The sequence below is a fragment of the Bactrocera neohumeralis genome, chromosome 6, assembly GCF_024586455.1.
Source record: "Bactrocera neohumeralis isolate Rockhampton chromosome 6, APGP_CSIRO_Bneo_wtdbg2-racon-allhic-juicebox.fasta_v2, whole genome shotgun sequence".
NCBI classification, from domain to species: Eukaryota; Metazoa; Arthropoda; class Insecta; order Diptera; family Tephritidae; genus Bactrocera; species Bactrocera neohumeralis.
Genome location: NC_065923.1, coordinates 11251972 through 11274445, shown reverse-complemented (window position 1 = coordinate 11274445; position 22474 = coordinate 11251972). Strand labels below are relative to the sequence as shown.

Genomic DNA, 22474 nt, shown 5'->3' with positions numbered 1-22474 from the left:
TTAATTAACGATATTTTAGGTGTTTTCAAAAAAAATTTTTTTTTTAATTTTTTTGTTGCGATTTTTCATTGATTGAATGTCGATAATTAGATAAACCAACATTTATACGTAAACCGTCTAGCTTTTATTGTATATATAAATATTACTTGTGTGTGTATCTGATATCTTCGTTTTCCGATATCGATTTGGCCAGTCAGTCATTATCATATTTTCGTATGGAAATTTTGTTGATCACTTTTTCACACATTGATAACTTTGCCCACGCGGTGCTTAACATAGCACACAATCATCAGCGCCGGCATAGGCACTCATCAATGAGTCAACCTTATCAGGCAGCAAACCCATTAGTAGTGATATACGAGTATAATGCATGTCATATGAATAATATATGCAATATTTTCAATTAAAATTTTTTTTTGTTTTATTCGGTACATGATGGCCTACCCAGACGGATGACATTGGAGCGTCGATCAATCTATTTGGCCTAAGGATTTACGAGTGTTATCTTATGATTAAATGATATGCGGAATTGGCTTTATATACTGCAAAAACACATACATATCATACATATGCACCATATACTTGTATGTGTATGTGTGTGTGTAATACTAAGTAACTGGTTTTCGATTTGTCCCTTAACCGCATTGTTTGTTTGCAAACCTTATGCAAAGCTGTCAGAACCTTTTCGACAAGCACTACGTGAGCAGCTGCAGCGCGCACTATAACGGCATACAACACAAAGTCAAGGCGTTCGTACGGAGTCGAAAAGAAAAGTCATACAGCTAACATCATACCAATAACCGAACATGCTGAAGATCATAAGACTGCAACGGTGTTTCTCCGTCACCACCACCTTCAGTGTGCGCGGCATTGGCACTGTGACGCTGAGCGAGGAATGGCTCAAAGGTAAGTGAACGTAAGCATTGCATGCGGCCGTATACTCGAAGCGAGCGTGAATAAAAATAGAAGCACTTGTGTTAGACCAAAATGTACGCACGCAAGTGTGAGCACGAAGTATAATGGCACGTGACCGTGATACTGACCATGGAAGTGAAGACATAGTTGAGTGGTTTAGTTAGAGTGTACGAAGAGCAAAGCGCCCAAATTTGCTGATAATCTGATTTGCGATATCGGCCGCGACTCAAGTGTGATCATATGTTTGACTAGTATCAATATTAGCAATATTTGTGACGCATACTAAATTGGTGGTAATTGGTTTGGTGGCATATTTCTGATATTCATCTAACGCTGACGCTTGCTGTCTATATTTGTTTGTATGGCGTAATGAAATGTAGAGGAGTACTTTTGTTGACAGTTTCTTCCGATTAACACTTAATGCGGACTTTCGACTAAATTACACTTCTTATCCAAATATGAATCAGTTTTTAATTTATTTTTACATTTTGATTATTTTTAATTAAAATAAAAATTGTATATATATACAAACATTTGTAAGTGAAAAATATGACAGAATTGCTAAATGGTAATCCGAACTTTTATTCTCCACATTTTGAATATGTTTCGAATCAAAATGTGTAATTCCATATATCACATACTATTAATGCATGAATGTAAATCCTGTGCATATTCGTCCCTGGTTTCTATAGCTTTTTTATCGCTTGGTATTTCGAGTAGATAGTCAGTTTCTGGACTCGAATTCGTTGACTACGAAAGTGCAAATTAGCGTTCTCGATATAATGTCAATTGAAAAGTCCTTGGCCTACCAAAGCAAAACGTATTTTTTGGCAAAGTTCGATTTTTTATTCAACATAGTCCCCTTCTCTTTTCGTTTTCGATTATAACTACGCCAATTAAGAAGAAGAGTTCCTTTCAAAGGTGATTATTGAGATCCTCGAACTTGTTCATACTTTTCGCTGTGGGCCAGATATGTAGAATACGGTGGAGGCGGAAGCAATTCGAACCCCAATACAAGGATTTTTGCCATCGTTTTCACTCACTTGTGACATAGCTCTTTTTCTTCAAATCATCAACTCGTTGTTGGTTTTGATCAAAGGTGAGCTCGCGCTGCACCCACTTTGCACAGAGCTCAAATATTCATGTATCATATGATGTTGATATCTGTAGAGTACCTACTATCTAGAACAACTTCACATTACAGTCATCCAAAATTATTTTGTGCAATTTTTGATGTTTTCGTCGGGGCTGTGAAGGGTTTAATAGCTTTGGTGCAGCCAAAGTTAACATATATTCTTGTTTCTTTCAAATATTATTGACATTGGGACAAAAAAGAACCCGGAAATTGTAATCAAATTCCCTGGGTTAGTGATATTTCAAAAAATTTATTTTTTTAATTTGGTGGGACTTAATTACTGTACCAAATATGAGTGTTTGTTTACAGCAGCTGCTTGAGTCGGTACATCTCAGTAGTGCGTTGCGATTTTTACAATGGATAAAAATATCGAAAAGAGAATTTGTCTCAAATTTTGTATTTGTACGAGTGGCACAAAGCCTTTAAAGACGGTCGAGAGAGCGTTGAAGACATTCCTCGTTCTGGACGTCTTTAGACCTCTTCAACTGATGAAAATATTAAAAAAGTCAGGTAAGTTTCAGGAGATGGTGAGAGAGCTCGACTCGGGGGAGATGTTTGTCCAATGATTTTGATGAATATTTTGGGTATGAAATGCATTATTTCTCGACTCGTCCCGATAAAGCTTAGTACGCAGCTCTCAAGAAACGTAAAAACTTCATATAAAAAAACGCTTAAGAAACAGTCAAGAAACTTTCCTGCGATAAATTTACTTGTGCTAGTACGCAGCTCTCAAGATATCTAGTACTAATTTTTGATACTTTTTTTCAGTAAAATGTGAATATGACAAACCTGGTTTTGCAAAGAAACATCAAATCAACAATTGTTTCTTGAAAAATCAATATTATGAAGAATATTCCATTTTGAAATGTTGTATAAAACCTACCAATCATCAACAACATTTCTAAATCTCAATGAAAATATTTATGTTACCATACACATACACACATACATATTACGCATAAAGTTTGTTTTCTTTGTTTATTCTCTCTTGCTCTTCTAATGTGGATCATTCACAATGCGTGACCAGCTGTCAAAATTACTTGAGAAATAATGTATTTTTTTCTTGAGCAATTACTTGAGAGCTGCGTACCAACCTTAAAGCTGATTTTTTTTTCAAAAAGACTACGATTGTGACCGAATTTAAAGCCAAAAACGCAATGAATACCATCTATCAACCACCATATTCATCAGATTTGGCTATGTGTGATTTTTTCTTGTTTCCCAAACTGAAATTTTCGCTCCTTGGAACCCGTTTTCAGTCGACCGAAGAGATAAAACAAAACCCACTGAAGAAGTTGAAGGCAGCCCTAAAAAGTGCTTATGAAAAGTTTTTCGGGGAGTGGAAAAATCGTTGACATAAATGTAAAACATCTGGTGGTGATTACTTTGAAGGCGACAAAAAAAATTGATGAATAATTAAATTAAATGCGTTTTATTTACAATTCCTTTACTAAGCACTTTTTTGTCACAATGTAAATCGACTTGAGCGTTTCTCTAAGTCATTAGGTCTATAGTAAGTGCTGTTTGTGTTCGATTCTTGATTATTGGAGTCTTTACTTGATTATGATAAAAAAGGACCGAAAATGTCAATAATTGCTTTTTATTCTATTTATGTACTTCAATGCACTAATGTTTATTTGAATTGTTAAGTTTACATAGCACTTCAGATACTCTAATCACCCTGAATACATATACTATATTCATACTATATGTACATATGTATATACTTATGTACATTCCAAGGGATACCGTGACAGTAGGAAATGTTATTTATTGATTTCTGAAAAATTCGAAATTACCCGAAATACTCTCAAGGAGTTGTGATTTCAGTAAAATTTTAGTATTCTAAACATAGAAAGAAATATGTTAGTACACTGAAAGGAAAATGTAATATAAATTAACAGTTAGCTTTATAAATATAAAACTGTCGTGAAAACTCAAAATTTCGCGCTCACTATAGAAGATTATCTCTGCTTTAATTCTGATATTTTAAATGTTTTTTATTCAACGATTGTAGCAGTATTTTGTGTAATTTTCGATTCCATATCTTGAAAGTTTCAAAATCGTTTCAAAATGTTAGTTTTATCACTTTACTGCTGACAACTATGATTTTCGGAAAATCTGGTAAACAGTTTTCCGACAACTTTTGCTTCAGTTAATCCTTTCGGATTTGTCGGTATTAATATGTCCCGCTTAGTGTTTGTTAATGGCGCACATTTGTCCCATCTTCCAGGTCCTACCGAAGGAAATGGGTATATCGACAAATCCAGTATTTCAATACCTTTCAGGTAGCGTATAAGCTTGAAGGTTTTACATACCCTTTCAAACATATACATATGTATACATATGTTCCTATCTACCAATGACCAGTACTGTAAAGCTGTTCCTTAGTTTATCCACTTTACCAGCTACATACATACATAAGTATCTATAAACATCCCTGTTTCTCTCTTATTTGTCAAATCACGCCACGCATACGGTACGTAGTAATTTTGCTCCCGGCATTTCCAAAATACGCAATGTATGAAAATGAAAAAGCAATAGCGCCAACAACAACAATCACACAGCCAGTTACCAAGGCAAAGAAAGCAACCCGAAAAACCAGCTGACTCTCGGGTGTGAGCGCTCTCTTTCGTGTTTCTCGCCCCAAAGGTCACCTTGACGCATATGTATGCCGGCATACATAAAATAGCAACAACAAATAAACATTGCTGACACACCAACCGAGAAAGCCTTACAGTACTGTATGTCCATATGTATGGTTGTATACTGCAAACGCCGCTGCTACAACAAAGCAAACGAAGCGACGCCGCTTTCATGCCGAATATCCAAAATTTCGTCATTCATTGTGATCCCCCCTTGTAGTCACCAAGCCAACCGGCTACCAACGATGCGTGCGTGCTCCGACTGCTGTAGTCGTTGGCGCTGCTACAGGCCAACGTGGCGTTGTTGCTGCCCTCTACGTCACCACCACGAGTCATAGCGTTGCAGCAGCGCTGGCAGCAGAGATTCACTCACGTACATATAAGCAATATTCATACTGCGCTCGTCAAGTAGTTGTATCGCAACGAAATCCAGTCAAAGTCAAACAGTTCGACGCTGTCGCCGTGAGCAGACGTTTTAACGCGCTTTCAGTTCCCGCCAAGTGTCTTTTCAGTGTGCAAAACCGCTACTTTGCTAGATTTGCAAAAGTTTCATTCAGCAAAGAAAAAGAAAATAAGTACAAAAACAAAACCAACAGCGTAAACACAAAAATGTAAGCAAATAAATCGAGTTTCAATGCAATTTTTTTTACTTTTGTTGAAAACGGAAAGCGATTGTGTGATTTGAAGCAATAATGCAATTTATTGTTTAAAACCCGTATTGAGTTTCCTATTTGTTATATGTGGCAGTAACCAAGTGTGACGATTTTTTATTTATTTAAGTACATATGCACATACATACATATGTATATATTTAATTATATTTGCACATAAGCACAAATTCGTGCGCTTTGCATTACATCTACATACATAAGTACATAAAAAAGTGATTTTTTACAATTCCTAGTAAATATATGACCTCATGCACGTAGCGGTTTTTATTGCAACATTTAGTTTAGTTGATTAATGGGAATTTTTTGTCGAAATTTTAAACAATTGTAATGGCAAATAGTTTGAGATTTTTTGTAATTAAAAGTCAGCGACAACTTCCATGAAATATTCACTACAAGTGTCTAAAAAATTAAAATTGAAATTTCAATAATAATATTTTCTAAATATTTCTCGCACTAAACTTATTATTTTAAATAAAAATAATGAATTAAAAAAAACCATATTCATTATTAAAATTGAATAAAAAATTTATGTTATACATATATGATTATGCTATCATAATTTAAGTAGTATTTTAAAAAGCAAAAAATATGGCACATAAAAAATATTTCGTGGAGGTTCGAAAAACGTGTACATATGTACATACATATTTGTATATGAGTGTGTATATAAATACGATATATTGTGTATGTATATGATGTGTATACTTTGGTAAAGTAATTTTGGTATAGCAATGTCACCTTTAGACGTTTTGTCTAATGGAGATACATACTATATTAATTATTTATGTATAATATATGTATGTATGTATGTACATCGATAAACTTTCCGGTAGCCTAAATATTTCGATACAGAAGATAGGAAATTTCTAAAATTAGCCTGGAAAATCATTAAGAATTGTTTTTTGGCAGCCAAGCGATATCGTTTTAAAAGTCAAAGAGGCCAACGCAGCAATATTTGGTATCCATGTTTTGTTGCATGCATAATCTAAAGCAGAAAGATTTTTTATGGCTTAAAAATAATAAACAATTAACATATACTATTTATTTTCTTGTGCTAAATTTGGACAAAAATTAACTTTTATCGACGAATATTTAATTTATTTTACTGGAAGAAAACATTTGTAGGATAAACAGCAAATATATTGGGTAGTCGAAAAAGTCTTTTCGTATTTTGTCAATAGTTGTCGTTACAGTCGTATATCTCCAGTGCTACCAATCGCATTGTGTCATACCATATTGTGTTGGAAAGGTGAGATTTTAAACTTTACTTAACCAAAAAAATCAAATTCGAGGAAGTTGAAAAAAAGTTAAGCTGTTCAAAAATGAGTGAAACAAATGAAGAAATTCGCTATATTTTGTAGTTCTTGTATAAAAAAGGGAAGAATGCTACGCAAGCCACCAATGAAATTTAAAAAGTTTACGAAGACGATGCTGTATCAGCTCGTGTAGCACAACAATGGTTGACTCGCTTCCGTTCTGGAAATTTCGATTTACACTGATGAAAGTTGTAATGTCTCCAGCGGAAAAATGGCAATAAGTGAACGACCAAAATGGTACATATTTGTTTATTTATTTACGAAATACGAAAAGACTTTCTTGACTACCCAATAAAATAAAATTTTTAAATCTGTTAACATTATTTTATTACGCGGGTAAAATTTTCTCGAAAAAAAATAAATAGAAATTCAAGCGAGCTAAGCCCTCTCAGCTATTTCTCCAGTGTCCTTGCAAGACTGAGGTTGTAACATCTCGGCAGGAATACTTTCTAGAAAAGAGATGAGTTAACCGAGTTAAAATTGATATTAGTCTCCTCAATAAACGTTTAATATGTTCAAAGCGCTTTGTCGATTTATGAAGGTATTTATGAGCAATATTAAGGACTTTCAGGTGTGACCGGACCGGCGTTCTAAGTTGTTCAAGTGAAATCGCTATTGGGGTCGATCTTTTAATCTAACTCTATTAGAAATTCAATGTCCATTTAATTTGCATTGATATTGATCTGCGGGACTGCCATTTACATGCATTCATACATATGTATGTATATACTAGGAAACTACTTTTGAAATATAGTATTCTATAACCGAAAATTTCAGAGCTGAAAGTTTTTTATTAAACATTTTTCAGTAATAACGAAACTACCAACCAGTGCTTTCGTCGTCAAACTCATATTAAGATGAGCGGTAACAAAAAAATAAAAGGTTGCCATTAACGAGAGGAAAGTCAAAAAAGTTTAGGTTGAAAAGTTGAGGTGAAAGGCGAAAATAATATATAAAATCCAAATTTATTAATATCACTTTATTTTTGGAACTTATTCTAGGTCATGAAGCAACCGACCAAACTTTTGTTTCATGCACATTTTCCCACCAACTGCCGACAGCTGATAGCAACTACCACATATACATACATACATATATTTTTCTACAAAAGAAAAAATCTCAGCGCTGTTGCATCTGCCACAAGGTGCATTCACCTTTCTGGCTGCAGCAACAATCACATTGCGTTTTTCACAAAAATCTCTTTTTTTGTCACTCTGTCTGCAGTTGCAAGAACTAAAACTATATACTACTGTATACATACATATATTTATATACCAAATAAGTATGTATGTATATATTGTATATACTTTTCTGTCTCCTCAAATTCGCTGGCTGAGCGCCCAGCTCACTTGCACTTTCGTTGCAGACATGCGCAATGAAAATGTTGTCGCCAACACTCACCTTCAAAACCGGCAAATATGCTCAACTAACAGCTGATGCGGATAAAGGCGGGCAAAGCAATGTCGGCTAGACTATGTGGAAGAAATGGCAGCAGGTGGCAGTTGGCAGTGGCTAGCTAGCCAATATCTTATGTGCAAATGTACTTATATACATTATAGCATATACGCGGTTAGGGACATATGTTACATATATACATAAGTACACGGATATATTTATGCCCTGCATTGAAGTTGCTCATATCTGTGGTAAATCTCTAGTAAATACTCGCAGTAGTATCTTCCCGAAACGAACTTCATTCTATTAAAGACATCCCTAATACACAAGTTTATTTGTGGCAAGTGTGGTAGAGTGTGAAAATAGCTCCACATTATTCCTGTTTCCTTTTCGCTGCTTATTTTTATGTTTTTAGCCATGCACTGGGCCTGGTTTTGACTTTGAAAATGCTAGCTGAAGGACAAAACTTTTTTGGCTGTGTCCGCTTTCGGAGCTCTTTCTTAGATACATACTAATGTTTATTTCCGTTAACAACGATTTGTATATGTATATAGTTATTTATCAAAGTAGCGGAAGCGAAATTGGTGGGTGTCGGTTGTTTGTGGGGGTATTCGTGCCCGAAATGGTACACGAACTGTAGTAGAAGCGTTGTAAATGACAAAAAAGCCTCCACAAATAACCCCATGAAATTAGAGCGGCAAGTAAGAAAAGGCTTTTACTATGTTGTAGTCCCAATATTATTAATTTTCTATTTTCTAAAACCAAATAATTTATGACGAAAATATTTGTCATCGTAATTAGTCGCAATAATTTTAATAAATTGCAATTAACGGTTATTAAGCTAATTGAGTGATATTGCGCGCCATGCTGATAAGGTTTTTGTTATCTGTAGAGGAAGAGGAAAAATAAAATCGAAGCTATTTTTGAGATTTATAAATCATTATAAATATTTGCGATTATGATGCAGGCAAGGTATATACATATACATATGTATATACATATACATTTATACGTACAAACAGCTGTATCAATTTCTAGGGTTTGACTAATTGAGTCTGCACAGCAAAGTGCGCGTTTGTTTGCATATTTATATATTACAACAAATATTATCGAATATTTGTTTATAATTAAAAATAATCATAATAACAATAAAGTATATCATAAAAAATTTTTAAGTACACTTAGAAAAAATTCGAAAATTATAACATGAATATACTTTGTTTAGAAATATAATATGCATACATACATTCTTATTTTAACTTTTTTTCAATCTCCTCATGAAATTTCTAGGAAATATCCTAAAAAAAAATTTCTCAAAATTTTTGCCCTTATTATTAATTTTAAGTACTCGGCCAAGGCATGTAAAGACTTTCCATTGAAAATACACGAAAATCGTATCTTTTGATTTTTTATCTTTAAATTTCTATAGCTCAGAGGCATTTTATGACATCGCTTTGACTTTAGACACATATTCCCCAGAATTGAACACTCTACAAAAGTGGCTATTGCGACAAAGTCGTAACTCACACTGGCGAGGTAGTACGAGCCTCGAAACCTGATTTTTCCGTGAAATTTGTGTTTTTGGTATTTATCTCGTTAATGACAAGAGCTACAGAGAGGATTGAAAAAAAACACCTTAATATACATATATACATATATAGTACATAGCATAAAAACTTTAGGCTTTATTTTTCCAGAATTATTATATTATCTGGCAAAATGAACTTATTGTACTGTTTTTGAACTCAAAACCCCTGCTACCACTCAAAACAGTACATTTTTGTGCCCACTCGAACTTTGCTTTAGATAACCGTTAGTATTTTTACTATACCACACTTTTTTCTAAAAAAAACTCATTAAATAATATATTTCCATATATTGCCATAAATCGATTTGATATTGCATGTTCAGGGTCATAATACTAGCTTTTCCTCAGAAACCCGCAGATAAGATAAACACTCTTGCAAATGTTGCAAAAAAAGATGAAGTGACTATAACTGTGTTTAGTATATACATATGTATATGTATGTACATTTGTATATCACTAAAATTTATAGCCAACAATAAACTAAAGTTAATGCGCCAGTTCATTCAGTAGGGGAACCAAATCGACAAAATTATTTATACAGTTACGTATAATTACGTATATAAGTACATATTATACACATAACCGCACCTACTTATTTCTTACGCATACGGTATATACCGGGTAATCTTATCACCGAATTCTTTCTGACTAAAATAAATATTGGTCTTGAAGTTATGCACGTGAATTCCAAAGTGAAAGGAAGCCATAAATTTTTAAGAGGCCAAAAGCATTTAGTCATATAGTACATATGTACATATGTAAATATTTATGTTGAAATGGCAAATTATGCGAGAAAACACGGCCTTGAAAGTATATTTGTAAAAGAGATATTTTTTTTTTATTTCGTACTTTTTTTATATTCTTAAAGGGGTATATTAAGTTTCGTTTAGCTATGTATATCAGTGTGCCTATCTGCTTATACCCGAGTTAGTCCCTCAGTTTTTGAGATATCAATTTGAATTTTCGCAAACGTCCTTTTCTCTCCAAGAAGCTACTCATTTGTCGGAACCACCGTTATGCGACAACTATAACATATAGCTGCCATACAAACTGTATGATAAAAATCAAGTCCTTGTATAAAAAATTTTTATTAGACAAAATATCTTGACAAAATTCTTTCACAGTTTATTTTTCAAGGCAACCTAAATATCTCCGTATAATTTTTTTCAGATCGAACCACTATGGCAAAAAGCTGCCATACAAACAGACCGATCAAAATCAAGTACCTACTGAAGTTTTTTTTTAATTTTCTTACTTTTTAGTTTAATTTCATATACATACATATGTATGCATATTATATATAAATTATGAAAACTTCTGGAAAAATTTGTATTAAAACATTAACTAATTCCACTTGTGGCATGCATTAGCGGCAAGCAATTTAAACTAGACAATATAGCCACTAAATTGTTTTTGTTTTAGTGAATACACACTTGTTCGAACTCGTCATGGCCCCGCCAACGCCTGCTCATAATTATAATACAATTTAATTATTAACATTCCGTTTCATTGAACTGAGGAAAGAGAAAATTTCCATTTGTTTGTTGTTGTTTTTAGCGCTTAGCTAACATATGTACATATATTGGGCATTCTCCATATGTATATGAATGTATGTACATACATATATATGCGATTTTCGGCAAAACTGCGTGTAAATGCAAAAATTGAAATAACCTTCATGAAGGTCACCTTAACTTGCGCCAGTTGGGAAATATTTTCTTTTCAAATATTGTGAGCTTAGAGCGACATTTTAGCAGTGAGTAGGTCAGCGTTATTATATATAAATATATACATATAAATAATATTTTTGATTGAATAAACAGCACGTGGAAGCGTGGCACGCAACAGCTCAGCAATAAGACTGCAGACATGTGATAAAGGCACTCATGCCATTCTGGTCACATGAGCGAGGGCGCCAAGCAAGCGAGAGTAGGTAGAATAAAAGAAGATTCTTGACAAGAGAGGGTGCATGCGTACACATTTATTGATATAGATATATATGTATCACATATGATAATTGCAAAATGATGACAAAATATTCAAAGAAATTTTTTATCTACACCTTTTTTAGACCTCGGTTCTAACACAGTCGCTTCTGTACTTCTAGTTCAAGTCTCATAAATACATATTCGATATATTAATTGGTTTCCTATCGTTTCTTCTTTCTCTTGCAGTTAGAATGGCTAGCGTATCGGAAAATCTCATGTCCAAAGTGGCGGAAGTTTTACCTTCCGGCGGACGTAAAGTCACCATTGTCGGCATCGGCCAAGTCGGCATGGCTTGCGCTTTCAGTATTCTCGCACAGAATGTGTCCAACGAAATTTGCCTTGTCGATGTGTGCAAGGATAAGTTGCAAGGTGAAATGATGGATTTGCAACATGGCTCGAATTTCCTTAAGAATCCCAAAATCACCGCCAGTACTGAGTACGAAGCAACTGCTGGCTCACGTCTGTGTATCGTAACCGCCGGCGTACGTCAAAAGGAGGGTGAATCCCGTTTATCGTTGGTGCAACGCAACACCGACATTCTCAAGCACATCATTCCTAAACTGGTGCAATACTCACCCGACACCATTTTGTTGATGGTCTCCAATCCAGTTGATATTATGACTTATGTCGCTTGGAAGCTATCCGGTTTGCCAAAGAATCGTGTCATTGGCAGCGGTACCAATTTGGATTCGTCACGTTTCCGTTTCTTGATGTCCCAACGTTTAGATGTGGCGCCCACCTCTTGCCACGGCTGGATCATTGGTGAGCATGGTGATAGTTCAGTGCCCGTATGGTCGGGTGTGAATATTGCTGGCGTACGTTTGCGTGAATTGAATCCCAACATTGGCACCACTGAAGATCCAGAAAACTGGGAGGATGTACACAAGAAGGTCGTCGATTCCGCCTACGAAGTGATCAAGTTGAAGGGTTACACCTCATGGGCTATTGGCTTGAGCTCCGCTTCGCTCGCCTCGGCAATTTTGAACAACACCAGCAACATTGTTGCCGTCTCAACCTCTGTACAGGTGAGTTTGTGTGGAAAGCAGATAATTATGAAATTTTTATGAATTGATTTTCTTATTGTCATTTTAGGGACAACACGGTATTGACAAGGATGTATTTTTGTCGTTGCCATGTGTGTTGAATGCCAATGGCATCACCTCGATCGTCAAGCAGATTCTGACAACCACCGAAGTAGAACAATTGCAGAAATCCGCCAACATTATGGATCAAGTACAGGCTGGCATTAAGTTCTAAAGCGTCTGTAATGATCGAAATGCGTATGGAAACTTGCTAGAAGCTATATAAGATCAGGAGATGTTATGTGTAAAATAAGTGTTTGTCTTGCAGAACTTACCATAGTATTTATTGACTTAATTTAAATGTTTGAACAGAAAATCTCCGCGCTTAACTTTTATAGCCAAAGTCAAGTTGTGTTAATTTAGGTCATACTTACATATTTGTATGTGATTAATTTATGTGTTTATTTTTACGTTTTTATTTTAAATGTTCCTAGTCTAAAAATACAACAACACAAAAATAAAAGAAACAATTTTAGTTTAGTAAAACATAACCTGAACTTTTTCATTTCCGTTTCGCCAAGTTTATTTTGAAAAATTATTATTTTCTTAAATTTAGTACAAAGTATTAAGGAGAAGAGTAGAGAGAGAAGAGAAAAAAAATCAAAAATTCAAATGTGTACAAACAATTTTTTGCAATTCGGAGCATTGCAGATTATTGAATACTATGAATCAACCGCAACTACCTCATTAGCATAATTTTTCTCTAGCACAAGCGGCAAGTCAAGAACCCACAGTCACTGTGACGTCATAGCTTGAAGAAAGTAAAAGCGACAGCGTTGCATTGGTGTTTTGTGCTTGTTTTAGTAAAAATGTTAATTAAAAATTTGAAGTTAATTAGCAAAAGCCAGAAAACTGCAACGGCTAAAATAAAATATTAAGAGATATCAAGAGAATGCAGTAACAACATTCCTTGAAAGTTGTAGTAAATTTTTTAAATGAAATCTTAATTAAGCACTCAACTTATTACCCTAGTTAAAATATACTATATGTATAAAAATTATCGAAATTTGCACTCTGTAACCCATTATCAAATGCACGGAATTAGAATATACGAAGCAAAAAATTCTCAGGAAAATTTGGAAAAAATTTGGTTTTATTCATTTCTTGTTAAAGATGGCTTGGCCTGCGGCTGACTGGTGAGAATATTAACTTATATCTTAGAAAGATCACTAAGTGTGCTTAGAAAGCTCGAATCCATTCCAAAATCTTAAGGTTTTATAAGCTTCAAGGAAGTTATTCTGTGAAAAGTGGAGGAAGAAACTAGTAACAATTATCGGTTTCAATTATATACAGACGGATGGCTAAATCTACTGGCTTAATATACCAAGTTCGGCATAGAACTGCTCTGATCTTTCAATTTTTCAGCAACTTATAAATATTTATTCCAGCGTTCACTCAGCATCAAACGGAGATCAAGGCTTGGGAAAGACGAGAGAATACACAAGGTGTACCAAAAGGCCAAGAAGAGCTGATAAGGAACATGCATCTTTGTAGAATATGATCGGACAAAAGCATGCCCGACGATTGGAATTTCAGTGTGCTCTGCCCAATCCACAAAAAGGGAGACCACACAACCAACTATCCCACGCCAACTACCGTGGGATAAGTCTCCTAAAAATCGCATATAAGATTATATTGAGCGTTTTGTGTGAAAGGTTATAGCTCACCGTCAACAAACTGATTGGTCCTTATCAGTGTGGTTTTAGGACAGGAAAATCAGCAACTGACCGGTTATTCACCTTGAACAAAATCTAAGAGAAGAACCGTGTTAAGACACACACAGCCTCTTCGTCGATTTCAAAGCTGCTTTTGACAGCACGAAAGTAAGTTGCCTTTATACCGCTATGCTTGAATGTGGTATCCCCGCAAAACTAATACGACTTGGTTCCCACGTCACTGTTGACAATCATAACTCCGAAGTCTATGGAAGATTTATGGTCATTAGCAACGTCGAATACCGCATTCAATGGAACGATGAGCTGTACGGGATATACGACGACTTTGACATATAGACAGCGGCTACGCTGGCTAGGTCATGCAGTCCGAATGGATGAAAATGCTCCAGCTCTGAAAGTAAAACGTATTAACCGCCGGTGGAAGCAGAGGAAGAGGAAGATCTTTACTCCGTTGGAAAGACCAGGTGGAGAAGGAGCTGGCTAGTCTTGGAATCTCGAATTGGCGGCAAACAGCGAAAAGGAAGAACGACAACGCCAAATAAGAAAATCATTAAACTCAAATCCACTCCACACCTACAAAAAACTCTTTACTTCTGATCAATTCGGTTATCAATTCGAAAGTGATTGGGCATTTTAGTCCACCTGGTATAAATTATTTTATTAAACAGTTAATCAAAATACGTATATGAAATACCTCTTTTAACCCTTAAAAATAGAAAATAATGAGCATTAACTGCTGCTAATTCAGATGTGCAACTTACGCACAAATTCTAGTAGCGAAGACGCAAACCAGTTGAGCTTTTATTCAGACGCTTATTCAAGTAAAAAGTTTAAGAGCTTTCAAGTGTTCTTATTTTATATTAAATTGTATGTAATATTCAAGAACTATATTTTAAGATAATAATGAACATATTTTTCAAAAATTTATTTTATCTTTATTAAAATTTATTTTATTTCTCTTATGAAAAGAACAATAAGAAGTAAAAATATAAAAATATATATTATCAAACTCTTTGACTGTAAAAACCTTGATAATTTCATCCAGAGTCACACAACCATTTATGTAGCTACAGAAACTCGAATTTTTTTAAAAGCTTAAAATTTTTAATTTTTATTCGCGAATAAGGGTAATATAATACCGACAGCTGAGCGCTCTAGAAATTGGCACAGCTGACCTTAAGCTGCATACATACCAGTGTTTAAATATGTTTATTGGCTTTTCTGCATAAAAGTCACTTTCGACGTTAAAAATTGCACGTCTTTTTTCAAGTTTCTTCTAATATTTTTTCGTGTATGAAAGATGACTCCCTCAACAATAGAGACGTGCTTAAAATTATTGTGCTTACAACCAACTGTGTTTCAAAAGTAAGAAAGGCTTATTTCGGGCGGAGCAGAACATTGCATTATAATGGCAACTGGTTAATGAGATAGAGGTCTAAGTAAACATTTTTAACAAAGTAAAGGTAGATTATTCTAGAAATCTCTAAAACAGAAAAATTTCAGACCAGAGTTGTCACCTACTATTATAAAGAAATAAACATGATAATATGGCAAGAAAAGAAGGACTATCGAAATGGATTTAACTTCAACATATTTTAGATTTTAGTTGCCAACTAATGAATTATTAACTTTGAACCTTTTGAAATATTAATTTCTAATAAATATACATAAATATAAAATATAAAGAGAAGCAGAGCTGTATTGACTACACCTATAAACGAAAGCCTCTGCGTTTTTGCTCCATTAAAATTGCTTCAACGATGACTCATTTACTGGGAATGTTCCTTACCTTTGCTAAATAGGAGCCTACTTTTATATATTTCGAGCGCGGATATAAAAACCGAACAAATTAGCATTATCTTGCTTGAACTCACTGATATCGGCTTACACTGTATACGATATATGAATCTATGTTTGAGCGAATTTAATCATTGGTAATTCGAGTACTTAATAATCCAAACGTCAGCTTTTGTACTAGCCATACTTGCACTTCCGATCGCACAACAACAGAAACGTGCCTCGCCGCGAAAATCTTGAGCCGGGCTTTGATGACGATTCGTGATAGCGACCACTGATAAGAGAACGCAGCAGCGTGTAGAAAAGACCAATGCGAGATTTGCAATAAAAGCTTTAAAGCGTGGGCACTAACGTCAAGCATATAGCAATAGAGCGACGAACCGCACTAACGGTCGGTTGAAAGAGTTTGGACTGCGACACAGACTGCTGTTTATTTCACGCCTTTCCGCTGGCAGCTTAACCAAAATGCAACAGCAGCGCATTTATCTACACGGCTTGTGGTTAATGAACATATTTTTCTATTGCTCAAATGGCAGCGCAGACGCACAAATGGCGAAGGAAGTAATTGGGTTACAACAACCAACGGTGGAGACGATTCAGCAGCGGAACTTTGAATTGTTGCAGGAAGCATTGCCGCTCGGTTGGCAGGCGTTCTGTGAGTAGCTGTTAAATTTTTAACGTGATGTTTTCAATACCAAAAAAGCTTTTTTCTCATTTTTTTAGGCGAGGCACCCGTTGATGAGTCTGTCATGCTGCTGCACAGCGGCATAAACCCTGCGATGCCAGCATACATGTCATGACGATCACTAATCAAAGCATACAACTGCCCATCAAGGCGATATCCGAGGTCAGCGACTTCGACATCAATCCCAAGCGCAAGACCTTAGTCTACGTGAATGCCTACTACACACCCGACAGCTATTTCAGTGTGCAATCACATCTAAAGCTATTACAGACGACACGACGTGATCTCAATATTGTTGTTGTGGACTTTGCCAGAGATGTATTGCAATTATATTACACCGTGCGTCATCATGTCGCCGTGCAGGGTCATTTTGTGGCGAAAATACTCAACGTGTTAATGCAAAAGGGCGTTGCACCAGAGGATGTTACCTTGGCGGGTCATTCCGTGGGTGCGAATATAGCGGCATTGGCCGCGAACATCTATGCCGACCAAATATCCAGCTCTAATGTACGCGTCGGTCAATTGGTGGCCATTGATCCGGCGTTGATGTGTAGTCCAGCTGATATATACGTACAGGCGAATGTCAGCAGTCGCGTCATCGTTATACACGGTGAGGGTGATGTATTTGGTGTGCGCGAACAACGCGGTACCATTGACATCTATCCGAATGGTATCGGCTTCTTTACACGTCGTAAACTACAGCCTGGCTGTGATACGAGGAGCTGCAGTCACATGTACTCGTTTATTTTGTTTATGGAGGCTCTGATTGAGGGCGTAATGATACCGGCGGTGAAATGTGATAGTTGGTCACACTTCCGTAAGCGCCAATGCGATTTCAGTGACGCGCTGGCAATCGGCTTGAAGTATCCCAAACAGGCTAAGGGTGTCTACTTTTGTTTAACACAACCAAATCCACCGTTTACTTTTATGGAGCATGGCATAAAGTATCAACGCAGCTTAGCATCCGCAGCTAAAACAAATTTGATCTAAAAGCTGGCAAGTAAGCTGATCTTTAAGCTTTAAGTTGTTGAGAATATAAGACTCTAGTATATGTACAAGTTGAAAAAATATTAAATAGTAATGTTTTCTTATTATTAGAAAATGTTGGAAAATTTAAGAGGCCGATTTGAATATCACGTTTTTAACGTAGAATTCTAACGAAAAGCGATTTGAAAAATTGGACTATATAGTGTCCTACGATTCTTATTATCTCAATTAAATCATAATAATCCTTGCTTGGTTGTAAGAGAATTAGGTTGGGATGGCTGATCAAAGATCGCAAGTGTACTACTATACAGGGTTTGTTCGGAAAGTAATAGGACTGAGTCGATTCAAAATAAATTATTGAACCAATCGTTACAATTCTTTAAAAACTTTCAAAATAAGCTCCTTCTGCGTCGATTCAGCGCTGCCAGCGCGATTTCCAAGCATTGAAGGCGTCACGGAAGGCATTCTCCGGAATAACTTTGAGAGCCGAAGTGCATGCTTGTTTTTCATCGGCCTTTTCAGGCAAGGGAACAAAAAAAGTCCACGGGGGCCACATCTGGGCTGTAAAGCGGCTGCGGAAGCGTTGGGATACCGGCTTTGGTTAGATAGCTGTTCACAAAAAAAGGCGGTGTGAGCCGGGGCGTGGTCGTGATACAACTTCCAACCAGCTGCGATGTTTTGTCGGATCCTATTGACGTTTCGTTTGAGTCTCTTGAGGACTTCCACGTAAAACTTGGCGTTGACGGTTTGTCCAGGAGGAACAAATTGATTGTGGACGAAGCCGCAGGTCTCCCAGCACAGTCTTCTTCAGCGATCTCTTTTCAGCCCTCCAAAAAGGCCTGGAGGCACCGAAACACCCTACTTCTAGCTAAAGCGACATCTGGGTAAGATTGCATTTTCGGCTTGCACCACTCATAGAAACACGTCACGCGAAAATGTGAGTCCTGACTATCCAGGTGCTCGGAGACAACAGACCAGTTGTTCGCTCGTTAGCTCTAGTCGGTGCGCGCACGCTCTGAAGTACGGTCACTGTAGAAGAAAATCAGTCCTATTACTTTCCGGACAAACCCTGTATGTAGTCCTTTGTGAGGCCATAGAAAAGAAGAAATCTTGTGTTCGAATTATGAATTGGCAAAGCGCTTAGAAGCCTATACAAATAACGCACAGGCGTTTAATTTCCACTCCCGCCAGCTCGGTAGGATGTCTTAAGGCATGTGCTGCCTAGTGTTTAAGTTATGGCTTCCCAGCGCGGAACACTCAAGAAGGAAGTGTTAAAGGAAGTCGTCTTCTTCCATACAGCTTCTGCAAATGGCGTCTGGTAAAATTCCCAGCCTTACTGCGTGGACGCCAATAGGGCAATGGCGAGAGAGGCTAAACTTACTGAGGACAAAGAGATCACTAGATCTCTTGTCATCGTTCTTGGGCCAAAAGGTTTTTGCGACAGCGCATGTACCGATGGTGGCTCAGCGCTGACCTAGCTTCCGCAAAGCCCAGCTATATAGTAGTAGTATCGAAGCCAATTGACAGGATGTCCATTGAGTATTCCTGACAATGACATATATACCATAAGGTTTTTACCACTGGGGTCAAACCTAATAATATAAGAGCAGATTAAAGTTGATTTCCAGACCGTTACTGTACAGGAATATCTGGAAATGGAAAAGAGTTTATGATTGAGAGAGTGAGAGAGCGAGAGAGAGAGAGAGAAAGAGAGTTGATCGAGGAACGGACATTGTTAAAATTTAAAAATATGCCATTAATATTCATATAAGGCGATGCTGCCTTGAATAAGTTTCTCTAGGGGTGATTAGGCCGTAAACATATACGTACCAGCTATCCTGCTTGAAGATAAGTGCATTATGTGCTTCTACAGCGAGCTTGCAGGACTCATTATGTATAAGGTGTACTGGGTCTTTCTAATCACGTTGGATCTCGGTGATCACACTGAGATTGGTAATAATCCAGATAATAAGCTTTAAAAGGATAATTTTGTCCAAACATAACCTATTATTTACATGTTTCATTTTTATATACTGAATTTGTGATGTTTGATGGATAAACACGTCTAGTACTTTTAATTACATACTTACATATACATATATACAAACGAAGTTCAAGGCTTTTATTTCGTAGATTTAAAATTTTATTCACAGATGTATTTACTTTTTCGATACATCTCAAATATTGAATGTCTGTTTTGCATTGCTTAAACATTATATGGAAAAAAGCTCTACAGATATTATGAATCTTATAATAAGTACATGTTGATCATCAAAATCTAGATGAAAGAATACTAAACATTAGGAAGAACGATCATTTTTTGTGATCTATAAGCCTACGAGTTGATCTCAATCAATTTCGGTGGAAATATTCTCCGTGAAATGCTAAGTCTAAAGGTCATTAAACAAAAAAAAAAAATAATAATAAAAAGATTAAAACTATTTTGTTCCCTAAAAAATTCTTTGCTGAAATCTGAAACATTGGCACCGTTGGTGCTGGACGTTAAAGTTCGGCATTATACTTAGAAGAAGAAGTTGAGTTGTAATAATATATTAATTTTTTGAACATGCGCAAGGTGCCACTTTTATTAGATGTTTTTTCACATTTTTGTAAATATCAGTTCGCATTTATTCTCCATGTTGTTGTACCAATCAACAATCCGCTAAATAAATTTGCGAATACTCTAGAAACAAATATACTGTCTAAATATTTATTCAATTGGCAAAATGCAGTCTCAGAAAGGTACGAGGGCCTATAAAAGGGAGATTGTGTGCATTCCTTAATCAGTTTTCGGTTTGACGGCGAGATAGCGCTTTTGCTGAAATAATGAAGTTTCTTTTCTTGATCATTACGTGTTTGCAATTATTCACAGTAATTCAATGTTCTCTGACTGACGTGGGAATCGGAGTAAAAGGGAAAGATGAGTATAAGTCGTTCGGTACTGCTCGAAGTATCCTAGAGAATGGCACGTTAAGCGAATACGGCGTAATAATTATAACATCGTGTGTAGTAGTAACCGTTGCCGACGCTTGCCATAAGTAAGCAATTTATTTGCTTTAGTTATTGTTTATTATTTTACATAATTCTACTAATAATTCTTAGTTCAAAGGCAATGGAAATATGGAGTGGACAAAGCGTTTGTTCAAAGTACGAGCAACGTCGGTTAGTCAATGAAACACATGTACAGGGAGATTTGTGTGTAATAGTCACAAACAAACCGTTTGCCGTTACTGGAGCTACTCTACCAGTAGGCACTAATTTTGTTGACGGTTATCCTCAAAATGTCACAGCTGTGGGATGTGCCCCTCCTGTCGACACAATAAATAAAGCAATATTCTACGGTTATCCGCTAGAGACTTGCAATGAATTCTATAACGACACTACCTTACAAGTAGGTGCAGATGGTTATTGTGGGAGATGTCCTATTCCGGCCCCCACATGTTCGGCTCCTCGAGGTAATCCAATTTACAGCGATGGAAGACCCGTCGGTATAAGTAATAGGGTACATCCTCTAAAATGCGCTGAAGGAGGTTATGTTCAATTTATCCGACTATGCCCACATGCTAAATTCATTAATGAAATAGTTGAAAAAACAAGCTCATCGTAAGAAAAATGAGAAACATATGGTATTTATGAATTGGAAAAATATTTCCAAATTTTTGTAAGACCCAATAAGTCTTTTCATTCGATTAAATACAAAATTAATAAAGTAATATTAAACTTTGAAGTGCACATTGTATTATTACCATATACGCACACAACAATGTGTTGAAATATAATTTATGTAAAATTCTTAAACCAAAAATAAATTTTTTTGACTGAAGAATTTGTTTTATTGTGCTCTTTGGATGACGTTTAGAGATTTTATACAGAAAACGTTTTTAATTCTTTAAGTCAACCCAACAGCCGGAAATTATCTTAGTTAAAAATATCATATTCCTACATTGTGACAAAAAAGTACCCCGAAATTGAAGTTTAAATTCTCCAGGTAAATGATAATTCCAAAAAAGGTATTTTGCTAAGTTGGTAGTACTGTCCTTAAGGGATTATATACAGTTAGAAGGCCGAAAAAGGCGAATTTTCCAGAACTTTTTCTGAGAAAAGTTTTTAATTTATTGATCCAAAAATTCGTACAAATATTAGTATCCTTAAACTGTTTTTTCAGACTTAGTATTAGTAAAAATATTTATTTGGAAAGGAACTACAACTGATCTCCGGAAGCTCTTCTCAAAAACGACGTTTTGCGGTGATCATTATATCTCTGAACTGGATCCTCTGAAATTAAAAACCCTAAACGATTTCGCTTACGTAATGTCAAATCTAGTATTTAATCGAAAGAATGGGCAAAATAAAATTGTTTGTCAAGATGGCGGGTTCTAAAAAAAAAAAAATCGAGTTTTGACCAAAATGTCAGCCTTAAATTGTTTATAAAAAATATAATTAATTACTAAAAAATATATTTAAGAAGCTCGTGTTAAAATTTGAGACTAAGCCGTTTGAGTTTAGCCCTTTTTGGAGTAATGTAGGTCACCGACTCACCATTCTGCAAAAAAAGCGTTTAAAGTTTAGCCTTGTACTTCCAAGCACTCTGAAA

The 22474-nt window shown here is 35.8% G+C and overlaps 3 protein-coding genes across 4 annotated transcripts; all 3 read left to right on the top strand.

Moving 5' to 3' along the window:
• Nucleotides 1-463: 463 nt before the first annotated feature.
• On the top strand, nt 464-13226 carry LOC126763556 (L-lactate dehydrogenase). 2 transcript variants are annotated; one of them, XM_050481172.1, is made up of 3 exons: nt 464-906; nt 11840-12678; nt 12746-13226. In XM_050481172.1, exons 1-3 carry the CDS (start codon nt 807-809, stop codon nt 12908-12910), a joined length of 1104 nt encoding a protein of 367 aa, XP_050337129.1. In that variant the 5' UTR covers nt 464-806; the 3' UTR covers nt 12911-13226. The 2 variants fall into 2 exon arrangements, with proteins under 2 accessions (XP_050337129.1, XP_050337130.1); XM_050481173.1 differs by lacking the exon at nt 464-906 and adding an exon at nt 5102-5306.
• Nucleotides 13227-16618: 3392 nt separating this feature from the next.
• LOC126763555 (endothelial lipase) lies at nt 16619-17939 on the top strand. The gene is given in 3 exon segments (XM_050481171.1): nt 16619-16863; nt 16932-16976; nt 16979-17939. Coding segments are annotated over 3 exon segments (1140 nt in total). The 5' UTR covers nt 16619-16673; the 3' UTR covers nt 17884-17939.
• Nucleotides 17940-20685: 2746 nt separating this feature from the next.
• LOC126763557 (uncharacterized) lies at nt 20686-21665 on the top strand. Its single transcript, XM_050481175.1, has 2 exons — nt 20686-20918; nt 20983-21665. The coding sequence occupies exons 1-2, from the start codon at nt 20707-20709 to the stop codon at nt 21485-21487; spliced, it is 717 nt and encodes a 238-aa protein (XP_050337132.1). The 5' UTR covers nt 20686-20706; the 3' UTR covers nt 21488-21665.
• The last annotated feature ends 809 nt before the right edge of the window (nt 21666-22474 follow it).

Bases quoted from the DNA above. Each gene is read 5' to 3' on its own strand.
- LOC126763556 (XM_050481172.1), top strand. From the start codon at position 807: ATGCTGAAGATCATAAGACTGCAACGGTGTTTCTCCGTCACCACCACC. The intron at 907-11,839 runs GTAAGTGAACGT...TTTCTCTTGCAG, and splicing joins GAGCGAGGAATGGCTCAAAG to TTAGAATGGCTAGCGTATCG. The intron at 12,679-12,745 runs GTGAGTTTGTGT...TTGTCATTTTAG, and splicing joins CCGTCTCAACCTCTGTACAG to GGACAACACGGTATTGACAA.
- LOC126763557 (XM_050481175.1), top strand. From the start codon at position 20,707: ATGAAGTTTCTTTTCTTGATCATTACGTGTTTGCAATTATTCACAGTA. The intron at 20,919-20,982 runs GTAAGCAATTTA...AATAATTCTTAG, and splicing joins GTTGCCGACGCTTGCCATAA to TTCAAAGGCAATGGAAATAT.